Source organism: Rhipicephalus sanguineus, chromosome 5, assembly GCF_013339695.2.
Source record: "Rhipicephalus sanguineus isolate Rsan-2018 chromosome 5, BIME_Rsan_1.4, whole genome shotgun sequence".
NCBI classification, from domain to species: Eukaryota; Metazoa; Arthropoda; class Arachnida; order Ixodida; family Ixodidae; genus Rhipicephalus; species Rhipicephalus sanguineus.
The window spans coordinates 180770885-180787517 of NC_051180.1; the positions used below are offsets into that span (position 1 = coordinate 180770885).

The 16633-nt window shown below is 50.7% G+C and overlaps 1 protein-coding gene across 2 annotated transcripts in view; it reads left to right on the forward strand.

The window, feature by feature from the left end:
• The window catches only part of LOC119394483 (centaurin-gamma-1A), a 294264-nt gene that overhangs the window by 164045 nt on the left and 113586 nt on the right, over window positions 1–16633 (forward strand). Inside the window, exon 1 of one of the 2 annotated variants that reach the window (XM_037661786.2) lies at window positions 7754–8340. The exons of the other annotated variant lie outside the window; for it this stretch is intronic. Coding sequence (XP_037517714.1) covers window positions 8136–8340 — 205 coding nt within the window. The 5' untranslated portion in view covers window positions 7754–8135. Of the gene's footprint in view, window positions 1–7753; window positions 8341–16633 lie in introns of those variants that run through there. 2 annotated transcript variants of the gene reach the window in all.

Consider the following 16633-nt stretch of genomic DNA (forward strand, 5'->3'; position numbering starts at 1 on the left):
TTTTCGATTAACTTCTTCTTTACAAAATATTACAATAATAAAAGGCAGCTAGAATTATTTTTGTTCTTTCATTTGACCCTTCTTATGTTAATGATATCTGGGGTTTAACGTCCCAAACCCACGGTATGATTATGAGGGACGCCGTAGTGGAAGGCTCCGGAAATTTCGACCACCTGGGATTCTGTAACGTGCACCTAAATCTAATTACACAGGCCTCAAACATTTTCGTCTCCATCGAAAATGCAGCCGCCGCGGCCGGGATTCGATCCCGCGACCTTCGGGTCAGCAGTCGAGCGCCATAACCACTAGACCACCGTGGCGGGGCACACCCTTCTTATGTTAAAGAATATGAGATATCGCAATCTCAACTCTCATTCGTTATTAAATTTATACGGCACTTCTGTAATCGAAGCCTACCCGATCGTCATTCTTGCTCCAACCATGTGTTTTATTTGGCGGAGACATTTCAAGATTGATGGTGCGCACCCGTCGTACAAACGTGCAGTTCAATTGCTTGTCCCTTTAAAAAAAGGAAACAAAAAAGAAAAAAGAACCATATCCTAACCTCAGACGCATTTACAACCGACTGCAACGCTTTCAAGATTTTTTGTTGTTTTTTTTTTTTTTACATGTTCTAATATTGGTTCGTTTTCGTGCGTAAACTTCTATTTCTTATTTCGACGTGCTTGTGTCACCCCACTTCCTTTTTTTAATGCTTCGCCCACGATTCCAAATAAATGAACTCTTCCTACGCTATCCTTCACTTCAAACGATATATGCAGTAAATATCGAACCTTTTGTTATGATCGGCCTGCCTGGCTTGGTGCCGCTTTGACGCATGAGACGTTGCGGCTAGGACTACCCTGATTTCTTCCGGGTCAGCGGTTCCAGAGATGCACCAAGAGCGGCGACAACACGAAGGTCGTTCGTGTAATATTCTCAGGTTGTCTGCGCCCCTCGTAAAACCCTTTGGGCACGCCTGACCGACTGACAGTTTAGGAAGAGTTGTTGGCCGTCGAGGCGGCTTGCTTTGTCGTCAAGGTGCCCTGGACAAAGGACCCAGCGTCTGGGAACCGTCTGCGGATGCATTTCCCACGTTCTCCGTGGCGCCTTGTTGCCGCTGTTTCCAGAATTCGTGGTCTGCCTCGCGCATACCCATCATTGCAACAGAGTACGAAATTGACTTCCACGTAAGACTCAACGTCTTCGTGCTGTGCCGTGTGTGCGCGGTGGGCAGTGTTTTTTCCCTCGCCATGGGACCAACTGGACGTGCCTCTTTCTCCTTTCGTGGGTTGGGAAGGAGGCGGCGTTTCACCTTCCCCTTTTGGGGGCGGAGGTGAAGATGGAAATTTTCATTGGACTGTCCTGGCCTCCATTGTTTTTCCTACAGGGAACCCTGGGAAGGCCAGGACATAAAATGCGAGCGCCGATGCGCTCCCGACGAGCTCTCCCAAGTTCTCGAGCTCTCCCAAGTTCTCAAGCTCTCACGAGCTCCGAGAGCTTCCATGATGCTAACCCCATCATGTAGCAACACGCTACCTGTAAATAATGTAATAAACGTCAACTGTTAACAGCTCCGGGCTCCTCTCCTCGACATCTCCCCGGGACTCTGGCTGGCTCCGGTCCTCTGGGCAGAACCCTGATCACATCAACTGGATGGCAGCGGTGTGATGCTGCTGACAACTGGAACACACCAACTGGTTAGCAGCAACGGGATGACCCATGCTTGACTCGGGCCTCAACGATATGGTGAGTGCTTGACTTTCTTTGAGTTTTGCCAGGTTTTAGCTTTTGAAGTTTTCTAAATCTGTGTGTAATCTTCTGTGCGTATAGGCTTCGTTGTACCGCTACCATACGTCACAGCTATTCACCATTTTAGCTTTCATGTTCTAAAACTGGCAGTGTTTTACCGTGCGTCTAGGCTTCGCTTGTTCGCTACCTAACGTCACGGCGGGTAGAAAGTCCTCACTCGTGAAGACCATGGAGTTGGTAAAGAAGCTAGAGAGACCAGACCTCTTACTACTGTGTGAAGAGCTGGGAATTAAGGTTGGGAGAGAAGAGAGAGAGTCGCAGCTGATTAAGGCTATTCAGGAATGCGGGGCGGAGGATGATGAAATTGAGGAGTGCTGGGAAGAAGTAGAAAAAAGGCAAAAAGAGGCCGAGAGAATCAAAAGATGGGCTGAAGAAGACAGGATAAATGAGAAAAGGCGATTGGCTTTAGCACTTTATCAGGCATCAAGTAACCCGAATAACGAGATAGCACCCTCAGATAAGAAAAAGAACGGCAGTCCTGCTAAGTCCACGTCTACAGTGAGCCACTCAGAAGATCGAAAGAAAGAAAAGGCGTTTAAGGCTAGGAAGCCGGTTGTATGCCACCGTTGCAAAGAGCTAGGTCACATCGCAATCGGCTGCCGCAAGCCTAGGAATGTTCTCTGTTTTCGGGACAGCAGCGACAATAATCTGGGACAATTGAAACCCCCCATTCAGGAATTAGTTGAGGAAAACGTACTGCGGGACTCTTCCGCAACGTTTGATAGGGTACATCCGTACTCTTTGACAAATGAGGTGACCACAGGGGAACGCCCGTGTGCATGGCAAGTAGTTGAAAATGAAAGTGTGTGTTTGCCATTAGCCCGCGTTGAGAGTGAGGGACCGTTCAGACTGCTCGCCACGGAAACTTTGGTGTCCCAAAACCTGCCCGAGCATTATCCCTCTCAGAATGACGTGGATATGCTTTCGAAAGGCCTTTGTTTTGGTGACGAATCGGCGGCAGCTATGACGGATCCGATGGCCTGTGAGTCTGCTCATGAGGTTCCGGAAGCAGAAAGCGCTAACGAAGCAGACTGTAAAAGTTCAGATGATGAGGCGCTTAGCTTACCACGAGAGGAAGAGGCGCTCAACATAGCGCGAGGTGATGAAGCGCTTAGATTAGCGCGAGGTGATGACTCTCATCAAGGAGAGACATCTGATGGCGAGCCGGCTGGTTTAGCAAGTGTCGATTGTAGCGTTGTTTCTGAAGTGCAGACAGCTAGAAATAACGCCGAGGATAAACCAGTTGAGCCGCCTGGAGTTTTGAGCAATTTACTTCCGAGTATTATTGCCGAGTCGGGGAGCGTTTCGTGCCGCCCCGAAAGAAAAAGGCGCCAACGAAAACTTCGGGGAAAGGGGAAAGGTCCAAGTTGCCTCGAGCGGAGACTGGAAACCCCGAAAAAGTTCTCTAAAAGTCAAAAGTTGCTGGTCTCGCACAAATCGAGATTAGGCATGAAGCGTGTCGCGAGGGCCAAGAAAAAGAGACGCCGAAGTGGTCGCCTGGTTTCTTTTGTGAAGGCTAAACGGTGGAGCAAAGCGAGGTGGTGCGTACGCGACTGTAACGACAGAGGTCCTCCCCCAAGTTTGCGAGAAGGTGACCGCTGCTCTGGGAGGCCCACAATGAGGAAGCTTAAGCGTCCAGGTGCCTCTTTGTCTGAGTTCGGAGCCCGCGGAACAAAGGTCACCGCCACTGTGTGCTTCGGACGGGTTGGCTTTTTGTCCCTCCGTCGCGATCTGGCCCATCGACAACTGTGGTATGCGCGTCCCCCCAGAGCACGTCTGAAAGGGTGCCGCATGAATTTACGCAGTCACGAAGGATACTAAGAATTTGTCTTGTATCCAGTTTTATTATTGTTTTGTTTAGCTGTCTAACGTTTGCATGTCTGCCGATGAGCAAGGACTGTGTCGATTTTTGTAACTTTTATTTTCTTCCTCATGATAACTGCAGACATTAAGATACTTGTTGAACTGAGTGTTTGCTTACATTTAGCGAAACCTAACACCCGAGTAGAGGGTTTTGCGCAAGTTGATTTTTAACAGAGAAGTAGGTTGAGGGTAAAAGCCTCTGTATAAACCTTGTGTAAATTGCAGCACACTTGTTAGTATGCGCATCAGTGTAGTGTAGGTTTTTTGTTTCTCTGTTTGTTTTATTTTCATACGCGCAAGTTTGATTTTGAGTTTTACTTATACTGTGAGAGGCGTAATTCATTAACTACCTCCTTTCGTTTTGTTTCGCCCGTAGCACCTGCGTGCCTTGAACGCTGTGAATCTCTCTGGGAAATGCTACAAAACGTTAGGCTGTTGATTTGCTTCGCACGTAGTAGGTCTGAGTTTGTTATGGCTTCGTTATCTGATTCTTGATTTTCACGAGTGAGCGCACCAATTGTAAATTTCTAGGGAGTTTTACCAAAACTGTAACCTGGCATTTCTCGAGGTCAGTTGAGTGCCCTATGTTTGTTGTGCCTCGGGTCTTGCGTGGTTCGTTTCTGGCGTTTGCTGGCCATGGCTCAGGTCCAGAGATTGGTGCAGCCTGCGTCAACGTCTACAAGGGAGCAGATCTACGGTCTCTGCGGAGTGCTTTGGTGCTGCAACCCCTTCGAGACCTCCTGTGACGGTGGACGGGCTGTTATGATCGGCCTGCCTGGCTTGGTGCCGCTTTGACGCATGAGACGTTGCGGCTAGGACTACCCTGATTTCTTCCGGGTCAGCGGTTCCAGAGATGCACCAAGAGCGGCGACAACACGAAGGTCGTTCGTGTAATATTCTCAGGTTGTCTGCGCCCCTCGTAAAACCCTTTGGGCACGCCTGACCGACTGACAGTTTAGGAAGAGTTGTTGGCCGTCGAGGCGGCTTGCTTTGTCGTCAAGGTGCCCTGGACAAAGGACCCAGCGTCTGGGAACCGTCTGCGGATGCATTTCCCACGTTCTCCGTGGCGCCTTGTTGCCGCTGTTTCCAGAATTCGTGGTCTGCCTCGCGCATACCCATCATTGCAACAGAGTACGAAATTGACTTCCACGTAAGACTCAACGTCTTCGTGCTGTGCCGTGTGTGCGCGGTGGGCAGTGTTTTTCCCTCGCCATGGGACCAACTGGACGTGCCTCTTTCTCCTTTCGTGGGTTGGGAAGGAGGCGGCGTTTCACCTTCCCCTTTTGGGGGCGGAGGTGAAGATGGAAATTTTCATTGGACTGTCCTGGCCTCCATTGTTTTTCCTACAGGGAACCCTGGGAAGGCCAGGACATAAAATGCGAGCGCCGATGCGCTCCCGACGAGCTCTCCCAAGTTCTCGAGCTCTCCCAAGTTCTCAAGCTCTCACGAGCTCCGAGAGCTTCCATGATGCTAACCCCATCATGTAGCAACACGCTACCTGTAAATAATGTAATAAACGTCAACTGTTAACAGCTCCGGGCTCCTCTCCTCGACATCTCCCCGGGACTCTGGCTGGCTCCGGTCCTCTGGGCAGAACCCTGATCACATCACTTTGGATAGCGCTCGAATGCGCACTCGTTGTGAATCAGTTCGCTCTCTATATACACTGACACTTCCTGTTGAGTCGGATTTCAACGGATGTGACTCGCATTTCGTGTGATATGGTTCGAAGATCTCAATTTCCAAGATGAGAGTTCCTCGCCCGAATGGAAAACCTTTTTACGCAGATACAATCGTCGCCGAAGCAGCCGACGTCCATTTCCCCGACTTACGCGTCCAGAGCGAAATATCAGTATTTTTTTTTCCTTTTCTTTTTTTTCGAGTGCGTATTTATTCAGGTTCGCGCTTCTGTCTGACGATATATGTACAGCGTCGTGGTAATCGCACTGCTGTGCGAAGGTTTTTGCATAATAACGAAGGCCGGCGCCGACCGCCTGCGATACGCTGTGAAAATACAACCCTTGTCGTAACGTTCGTCGAATTTGTTTATCGAAAATTATTCGAAAAGTTCTATTGGGACATGTGCCATATCCTCCTCATCGGCGTCATGTTCTCAATCCGCTCAACAAATTTTTACACGATAACGGAATGCGTTGGCGGTTTTTGAGGACCGTTTGGCCATTCAAATCTTTTTAGCCATAGACCGTCTTGTTTTTGTCTGATATTTCGACGCGGCTGTCGAAGCTCTTATCGGTTAGTCAGCGTCACAGCCGCTGAAAGCGCTCAATTATAGGGGTAGTATGGATGTCCTTTTTAACGCACGCAGCCTCGCGCCTTTTTCCAATGGCCATTGTTATGCGACGAGATCGCTCGTTTGTTCCCTCGTGGATCTGCACATGTGGATCCCCGAAGAAAGCAGCCGCGATGCAACGGGTTCCGCTATGCGAAGGCTTCGTCGTATACAGCGCTACGCTTGCCGCCCCGGCTGTCGTGAATCGGCTGGAGCGGCGTTCATCCCCAGAAAGTGGATTAATAGTCGTCACGACGGTTGCGCGCGAGCTTCCCTGGTGCCATTAGTGCGAGGAGTCGGGGCGGGACGCATGCACAGTCGTCGTTTTCCCCTCGGCTGCAGAAACGAGGCGAGCGACGGCTAGAGAAGCCGCTCGGCTTGATGAAGGAACAACCGTCGCGACTACACGGGACCGCGTCTTCTGTGTAGAAACCACCCCTGGCAATTAGTGCGGTGCGTCACTCAATCAAGCGCCCTGTGCTTTCGCCTTGCGAAGCAAATGGTTCAAAATGATACCAAGACGCGCTCGCTGAATAACGTATGCGCGTGCCGGGGGTAACCCCCTGGGGGGCGGGGTCGCGAATGAGTGCGTAATGAGTGCTGCCATCTCCGTTTCTGTCGACGGCGCGCCCCCGGCCTCCGTCGTCGCTGACGGGGCGAGGAATGCAGCAGAGACGACGGTGCGCTTGACGGATGCGACTTCCTCTCTGCGTCGCTCGGCGCGCGCCCCCGTGCGTGTGCTTTTCTGCGCGAGCGGGCGTTATCGCGCCTCAAGGAGATTCCGCCGCGGGTTTTTCTTTTCCTTTTTACGCGTCCTCGACTGCCGCCAACTCCGCGGACTCGGCGCATTCGACCGGTGAAGTCGCGACGGCGAAGTAGACGCTCGTATCAGCGGACACAGTGCGCCTTCGTTGTCACCGCGCTGCATTTCTCCGAGCGGGCGCCTTGTGTCGTTTTGTGCTCCGCACAAGCGTGACCGCATCGGCGCCTCTTCGATCCGGAGCTCTTCAATGTTCTTCGACCAGCAACGAAAGTACACTGGTGCATCGGACGGATCCTCTCTTTGAGCGTCGGCTTGCGCAACGAGTGGACCAGATTGCCGGTCGAATTTCACGGCGGCGGCGCTGAGTGTGTCGTTCCGCAATCTTCGTGCTGGGCATTGCACTCGGCTCGGCAGTGCGCGCGCGCCTCTCCGAAGCAGCCGGCCGAGGAATAGAGCCGCGTTGGGTCATCGCTCTCCCGCTGCGGTGAATCGCTTTGAACTGCCTCTCGAGCTGCCATCGTCTCTGCTGCTGATCTCGTTCGACGCTCGACGGGTCTGCAGTGAAGACGGCCCGTCGCGCTGTTTCTTTGGCGACTTGGCCGAGCTGTCGTCTGCAGCCAAATCGTCGTTCACGCTTTGGACGCCCGTGTGAAGCATTACGGCGGTGGCCAATCGAAGGTTGCCTTATCCGATGCCACGGTCTTGGTTCTTCCCTTCCACCGAGCGCAGATTATCGTCTCCGCCTCGCGACCCGCGGCTGCTCTGGCGTCGCGCTCTCCACACGACCACGCTCGACGTCGTGCACGCGCTCGCTTCGACGCCGGCAAACAGCAGCTGCTGACAGCGCGGCGAAAAAACACGCCCGCTCCGCCTTCCCGGTAAACGTGTCGTCGGGCCGTCCGAGCTTTCCGCGGAGTGTCGTTCTGCCGCGTGTTGTTGTGCCGTGCTCGGTGTGACCACGGCCTCCCGTGTGCGGCTGGAATGTGAGCGTGGCGTGCTCCCCCCCCCCCCCCCCCCCCCCGCTTGTCTTGGTGTTGTGCCGTCGTCCCACTGCGTGTGCGTCAGAGGCGGTGGTTCGACGTCATTATACGGGACCATATTGTCACCCTCCGTGGCACCACAGTTCTTCGAGCACCGGCAGTGAGTGTTGTGCGTTTTCCTGGCCAAGGATTTGGCACTGGTAAACCTGCTTCGTGCGCGGCCGGTGTACCGTGCTTTTATGTGATCAACGGCTGCCCGTTGGATGAAAGTGACGCGCGACCTTGGTGCTAAACGGGCAAGAGCCACATCTGCGGCCTGTGCTGTCTTTTCGGCCATGTCTGCGATACCCCCCCACGGCAGCCCGAGGCGCAGTGTCGTCGTCTGAGCGTCGTGTGCATTCCGCGTAGCGCTTTTTCGGATACGGCGATGGAGAAGTTCTTCCTGCGCGCCCTGGGCCGCTCGTACACGTACTGCTGCGCCGAGGCGACTCCTCCGCTTCCGGCTCCGCAGCAGCAGCAGCCACCTCCTCCTTCCGGGCGGACGTCCGGCGGTGGCCGACGGTCGACGGACGTCGCGGTGCTGCGCAGCAAGGCCTCCGCCAGGCACGCCAGGTCGTCGCCCAGAAAACGACGTGAGTTATTCCGATGACGCCCCCTTCCAGGCTCGAGAGGCTCTTACCTCCCGACCACTTCCTCCACTGTGATTATTTATGCCGTTTCTAGCAGAAGCTGTGGGGCAACTGCTTGTGTATTACCGATAAACACTCGTCGAAGGAAACCAGGAATAGAAGGAAGAGCCTTTCAGCGCTGTAGTGCCGTCTCTTCTTACGGGAGAGACGGCACTCCTTCGTGCGGTCGCTCCTGTGTTTTAACGATCGACGTCGCTGCTTTGCTATTTACCTTTTATCTGATTATTGAGCGCTTAAGAAATGTATTTTCTTTTGCGGCTCAGCGTTTATCTTCGTGTGCGTGCATTCAAATAACGTTCTTGCTTTGTTCGGTAGCCATGAAGAAGTTACACGCACCCTATATCGTTTTCTGAACGATCGTAAAAGCCGCGTGAAACATAGCAGCAGCAGCACATGGGTTTATTCGCAGACATCCGGTATACCACCAAGAACGTGTCCGATTTCCGATGAACGTGTATAGTGTGATTAGGGAACCTTGATGAGTGAACGTTTTACTTCGTTATCACATTTTTTTGTTTTCCTGTACAGACGATGCTCAGCGCGAGGGGCATTAGTAGCTATAGACCAATCCGTTATCACTCTGTGTGTTGTCAGCGAATACGCATGCTCAGCTTATAGCTTCCGGACTTCGTCTTAGGACGTTAGAGAATAACGTGCTATTGCACTTCTCGCGGTGCTGTCGCCGCACGTGTCTTTGTAATATTTGCGCGAAGTGCTGTCATAGTTCTGCGCCACATGACTCGTGGAGGTTGGGTTGCGTAATAGCAATGACGTCCTAATATGATCTCTAACTTATATATGGGACCACGCGTGCGGCATGCCCCAGTTAATGGGCGTTCGGGCGAATCTGGCAAGCGTACTTCTGCCGTTCACCTTGACGTTTCACTCGTCCATATTGTTTTGTTTTGTTTTTAGACAATACAGATGTTTTAATAAAAAATCTATGACAGTCACGCTCCCGTCGTTTTCGCACGCGAACTCTAGGCCGAGGTGGAAATACTTTGCCGCAACTAAAATAGTTAGTCTGTCAGTGTCGGAGCACTGCCGCTCCGTGTGTGTCAGCACCGCTCCGTGTGTGTGTACCTCCTTTCGTTTTTGTGCCCTGCGTGGGGCAGTGTTTGTTTCCTGTGCGACGCGCCACCGAAACGTGAGACGTTCGAACTCACGGCTTTTTACGAGCGTATTCCGCGAATTCTGTGTACGCGCTGGCTGCAGGGGTGTGGTCCCCGTGGGGAAAAAAGGCCCATCTCGACGGAGGAGCCAGGCCGGAGCCTCCTGGCAAGAGAGTGAGCCTCGAGGCACGAACTGGGACGGACCGCGGGGCAGCCAGAAGAACGACATGTAACCTTTGTTTTAATACAGTTTGCTTTAAATCTTAAAATTGTATTCTTTCCTTCATTATTTCCCTGACAAGTCCATATCCGAAACTAAAATTGCTGCGGATATGGACTAAAAAACTTCTAAGTTTTGCTAGTTTACTATGTCCACAGCGGCAGAAATTTATGCAATAATTTCCGCCTTGTGTTTCATACATCGAGGTCCAGGACATCTTCGCTGGACACTTCCGAGAGATGCCTCGTTGCTCTGCGCAAAAGAAATCGGCTTAGTACAAACGAATAGCAGATTGACACAAGAGATACAGAAGACGTACGCTATAGCGAAAGGTTTACGTAACAACATTCAAATTCATGCCAGGTCGCTGTCAAATCATGCGAAATGTCACAGCTGCACCGTGGCAACATGGAACTGCAATATATTTGGAAAAGCTTCGTGGTTTGCTTGAGCGACGTAATATAAGGAGAAGTCTTGTGTTCGATGGCCATGAAAAAATTTCAAAACATAGATGCCCGCGCATTAGTACAATTTTATGAGGATTCGGAAGTATCACAAATATACTGAAACAGATAGCTTTTATTACTGATCGCTCCCTTATTGTTATTCTTCTAGCAAACATAAAAGACTCCTGGTTAAACTTCCTTTTTTTTTCATTTCCGTGTGTGTGGAGGATTTCTCTCTGCGTACATGACTCGCATTTTAGGTGCGGCAGTCGAGAGAGGCCAGTATCTGCTGTGGACAGGGGCAGTCAGAAATTTTTTTAGGAGGGGAGGGGGGGGGGGGTTCAACCATTATACTTTGTGTGTTCGTGCGCGCGTTTGTATGTATACGTGTGTACATAACATGCAAAATCGAGAATTATGGAGGGGGGGAGGTAGCCCCCCCCCCCCCCCCCCCCCTCTCATGTCAGTGGCTGTGTGAACTCTTCTGTTGCGTGAACATTTATAATTTACTACTCAGACGAAACATGCGCATGTTCGTCGTTGCGTTTATTTCTCTATTTGAGTGCTTTTTGACAATTTTCTGACGACGATTATCGCGTAAGAGGACGGGTAGCTGGCGATCCACACCAACCTCTCCTCAAACCGTATTTACTTAAAACAACAACAAAAAAAGATGCCTATGGCTGCACGTGCCAACTCGAAGTCGCAAACTGCATTCTCGGGAAGTGGAGCATCGCCTGCCGTGCGCAGCAAGCGCGTCTCGTATACGACGACAAGCTGTGTACACACGCGCGGGGCTTCGACGTTCGCGTGCTGCCTGTCACTGGAAAGCGTGGCTCGGCGGGAGGTTGGGCGAGGAGGAAGGAAAGACCTCCTCGAGGCGACACGACACGTGTGGCCTGTCGTCCTTTGGAAAGACCAGATGCGTGGAGAACGTGATTGTCGTCACAAATTGCTCGGCCTCCGTAAAATGGTTGTGTGTAAGCGAGTTAATTCTTGAACGTGGATGCGAAATCACACTGCGTATAGTTCTAACGAATTAAGCCTATCGGAAGAAAAGTCAGCCGCGCAGGACGATGCGCGAACTCTTGCTTCGCCTTGCAGAAAGCACATACAACACCTTGTGTATTGCAGTGATTTGACCAATACAACATAAGCCGCAGGTGCAACGAGAGAATCCTAAGCCTCACGATGAAAGAACGATGCGCCTGAAGTAGGCAATATGATGCAGGGTGTTGCCCACCGAAAGGCACATATAGTAGCGCTATGAAGAGGCGCACAAATAGTTCTTTGATAGCACAACAGTTCTTTGATAGGCGGGCCGCGTATATACGCATCTGACGTTGCACTGCAGGAAGTGCAAAGAAGCTATAATTGCAAGCCTGTGCTTGGGCAAACAGTAATGCACAGTCACAAGGGCTCCGCACAGAGGGAGATAATATAGAGGTCTTCCATATCGGGACGGAGGGGCCAAGTTGCATTAGTCATCCTTCTGTTAATCTGCAGGAGGGTGAGATAGCCTTTCTAGAACGACGCGTGAGATAATCGTGCTGGGCGCAGGTTTTTGTCATCTTTTTATGTCGACTCGTTTGGTTTTATCTGGTCTAACTGCGTTTTAAATATGTTTTTTTTTTTCCTCAATAAAGAAGTCAGTGGCTGGTAGCGCGTCGTCCTGTGTCCATCTTGTCTGCCGTGTCATTCACGCCCCCCTATCATGAACCAACACCGACTCGCCCAACTTTTTATTATTTACAAATAAGACGGTGCGCGTCGCCTATCTTGTAGGGTCCAAGGAAGTGCGATTCCACGTTCGCCACAATGTTGTCTACACAATTCTGTCCGACAATCTCCCGTGGTAGCACGTTCCACGGTGAAAACGAGAACTTAAATGTATGTGTCACTCCTTGTTACGTGAGGCCTGATGGGGCTTATCAATGCAGTTTTTAATGGAATGACGATGGGGTGGTTTCAAGCGATGATGTTTATCTATGTTCATACAATAGCGACACAGCGTGAAAAGGACTTCGTTGCAGCCACTCGTCGTCGACAAGCCACTGCAGGCATGATCCCTCGAATATTACTCACGCTATCGTGTCGGAAATACTTGCGGTAAGCGAACCGCATAGAGCCTTACCTTGACGATTTCCAACCGATCTGCAAGGTAAACATGATGGCGGTCCCAAACTCTTATGTCGTATTCGATAATCTGTCACAGTAATGCTTTATATGAGCTCTTAACTTGAGAGAAGCTGGAGTCACGGCCCTTCGCAAGAAGTGTTCTGGATGCTGTCGCATACATATTCTGAATTTCGATTGAACATCGCACTTCGGGGTTTGTGCAACAGATATATTATTGTCGAGGATTTTTTATGGCTTATCGCATTCAGATCGCTTTCTTGATTTTAATTTCCTTAGTCAAACCTTGACACTCGAACGCCAGTAACCATCAATTCCTTCAAAAAGCCACAAGCGTTAATAACCTACAACGGTAGTGCGTTTTAGTTTCTCCTTCGTATATATCGGCGCCTTCTGATTCACACTTCTCGCGATCCCTCTTAATGAATGAACGAAGCCACGTATAGATTCTCTCGCAATGGTGACTCGTCGAGCAATATCCCGACGAAATATCCGGTAGATCCAGGAATGTGTCATGGCCGCCTTGCGCCTGACTTTACTCGCAGCGTGCCTTCGAGGCACAGTGCCTGTGCATTTCGGTTTTGCCGGAAAGCGTATCTTCTTTCCACAGTTTGTGTCGCCGGCGTTCTCTTTATTCGTGTCTTTCACGGGCGCCAGATTCGCCCAGCTTTGTCACGTTCGCCGAGTGCATGCATTCGTTCGGCTGCCGCCCAAGGCCATCGTATACGCGCTGCTGCGCGCGAACTCGTCGTCTCTTCGGGAACAGCAGCAGTGACAGCAGCACTGATAAGTCACTTTCCAGTTTCGCAATCTTCGTGCCGATGTTTCGATTCGGCGCACGAAGTGCGCGCGCTGCGTGGCCTGCCCGGCTCGATCTGACGCGCCTTCTCTCCTGTTGCCCGTGAAAGTGGGCCGCTCTGTGTTGGGGATGCAACGCGCATCTCGATGACCTGCACTCGCATCCAAGAGCGTTTAGACGACGGTCCCTGGTTATAGTTTAAACTATTCAAGGCCAACAACCGCGACGCGTGGCCACGTTCGATCATATAACGAGGTCGTTCGACCATTCGATAGGATTGCAGCACTCAGCTGTAAGTTTACTTGTCCGCCCGAGTGTATTGCGCAACTTGCATACGCGGCGACATTTGACTAATGACAAAGTGCGCACTTCGAGAGGACGAAAGACGGCAACGCATGACGCGGTCCTCGTGTTGTGGTACTCGTCAGACTGAGTTAAGAACGATGTCCTTATCGGAATTCCATCCTTGTCTGGAAAAACTGTTTGGGGTTCTTCAAAGCCATTGTGGTAAGTTAGCGCAACAAAATGACGCAGGAACATTTTTTTATCTTGTATTTTATATTTCTAACTGTGTATATACATAACGACTCTGGCAACAACGCTGATTTATTTATGTTCGTGCGTGCGTTTGCATGTGTGCCTGTATAATTATACACGTGCAAATTTGAAAAAAAAATCACAGCATATCCACGAAGTGAATGATGATGAAGGAGCTTTCTCCAGAGGTTAAATCCGATAAGCCGTGAATTCTCTGTACATCTGCTCAATCATCATCATATAAAGAAGTGACACGAGAGTTCTTGTGGTGTGATTGTACACACACATTACATACACAATGTTTATAATTTACATATCGATGCACTATATACACAAATTTTCATATTGATGCAGTATGTACATTTTGTTCAAGAGCTTATTTACGGATCACATAAGCTCGGGGGAACGTTTTCCTTTTAGTATAATGGCTTTGTATAATGCCTCGGTGCTGGTAGTGACTTGTGCTTGCTGTCGGCGCTGGCGTCTCTATTCGGCCGCGCGAGCTCTCACTGCACGGTCTTGGCGGCGAGCCCGCGATGCTGCTGCATTGCGAGCTCTTCGCGCTGCTGCCTTGGCTTCTTCGGTGTTCACGATGAGTAGCGGTAGCGAAGTGCACTGAGTGATGTCCGGCGAAAGAGAAAGGAAGCGCGCCAACAGCGACCCTCTAGCGGTCCCCTATCAAACTAGAGCATGTGCCTAGAGCGGAGCACCGGCGGCGCGCCATCTAGTGACCGCTCAGGAATCAACGGAGAGTACAGCTGCGCCTCTAGCGGGAGCAATGAGAACTAGCGTACACGGCAGGAGGGACGAGACTACCCCCCAGCAAAAGGAGCAAGCTCCTAAAAATTCAGCGGGAAGGTTGGACCCCCCTCCCCTCCCCGACTACGCCAGTGGCTTCAACACTTGGCGCGTCATGCAGCGCGATGCTATTCACGAATGACACGTACCAGCTGTGGGAGGGGCATATCGCAATAAAACTACGGCGGGGACCTGGCGTTAGTGGACATAAAGCGCGATGTGACTCTATAGCTCGGCCCACTTGGCGCAGAGAGAAAGTGGCCGCACGCTGGTCCATTGGCGCACAAGCGCCGGGACGCGGCGTGCGTTCCCGTTGCGGATGAATGAGCCACGACTCCATCGAGGGCGCCAAACAAGAGCGGCCATTCTCGCAAGATGCCACGCGTGGTGGATGCGAATTGTTGCCTCGCAGCGCCGCATGATGATTGCGCGCTCTCCTTTCGACGGCAGTGAAGGTCGTCGCCACGTGCACGATTTCATCGCGGCGGTGTCGTACACCGCCGTCCCGCGAGCACGCGCGTTGCCGTGGCGGCGCCTTTTAAACCGATTGCGCACGCGTTTGCGTCGCGGTTTTGTGTCGCCAAGGCGGAAAGCTCTGGCTGCACGCGCTTCTTGCCGCGCGTGCGCGCACGGTCGCCACGATCACCGAGCGAAGCGAGACAGCCGGTGTTGTGCGCCAGCCGTGACAAAGGCGACTCGAAACAACGAGCGCTTGACCACGGCCGCTGGATAAAAAGCGCTTTTTATCCAGCGGCCGTGGCTTGACTTTATTTTTCAAAGAGGCTTGCCACAGCGTGACAGCCCCGTGCCGCGATGGTCAGGTTTTGCGCCCGCTGAATGAGGCTACATGGTGGTCGGAGATACAAGCTGGTGCATCTTTTCAGTGGGTCGGGATAAAAGACGGGATTATTATTATTATTATTATTATTATTATTATTATTATTATTATTATTATTATTATTATTATTATTATTATTATTATTATTATTATTATTATTATTATTATTATTATTGATGTCTCTGTCTGTCTGTCTGTCTGTCTGTCTGTCTGTCTGATGTAAACCGCGTGCCTGCATCTTGGTACGCGCGTCGTCATTTCACAAAAACTGTAATCACATGGCGTGAGTGTATGATGAACACGATGGCAGGTCTCTACATAAATCTTTGACTTGATGTCGTCCATATCATGGCATGACTGACTCAAATTGTATTATGTATACGTTGTAAAGCCGTCGTGGTCGTTTTATTAACACAGTAGATACTGAATCTTGCATGAATGCGTGGCAAACACGCGGTAATGATAATTTCTCCCGAAACAAGTATATGATTGCGATGCACGCCGTAGTATATATAGTGACACGACCGCTGAATGCAAACGGTAGTAGACTGAGGTTCTTTAACGCGCACCTAAATCTGAGTATACATGCGTGTTCTTTCGTTTCGCCCCTATCGAAATACTGCCGTCCGGTGACCGGGAAACGAACCCACGCGTCCTCAAGCTTCGCAGCGCGACGTCATCTTACCTGCTAAGTGCGGCGAGTAACACGCGATAATGAATGTCATGACTGATGACATGACAACTCATGCATGTGTGGGTGTCATGACATGATTGTCAAAAATGACAAGATGTGATTGTTGTCATTACTGCAGCTGGGATATCCCAATGAACAGGGCATAATATAAAGGATATGGCGTGGCATGTACCTCATTTACCCTCGTATAACCAACGCTGTATGTCCAACTTTCACCTAGCGCTCTGTGATTTGTAGGCTGACTGCTGTTGAGTATCACAGGTCATATTGCCGGAATGCTGGCTAGTGGTGTCTAACTGTTGACTGGTGCGCTAATATTGGCTAATATTGAGTGCTGGCTAGCAGCGCGTGTTAGCGAGCACTGAAAAAAAAATATAGGCAAACTCTCGGCTAGTTGGTGTTGTCGAGTGTTGAGTGTACTTGCTAATGTTGCCTAACTGTGGGCTACTTGTCAGCTATAATGGTGGCTGTACATGTTGTGTAACGTTGACTAATGGCCCATATATCCGCTCTTATGACAACATAATAAATATTACATATGTACATTGTCACTTATAGTCCACCGTTGCTCGACCCCTCAGGAATACGTCAACGAACGCCGCTTTTATGATGTTGCGTCACGCTCATGCGCGTCCATCTGTGTGCGGTGTGACTAT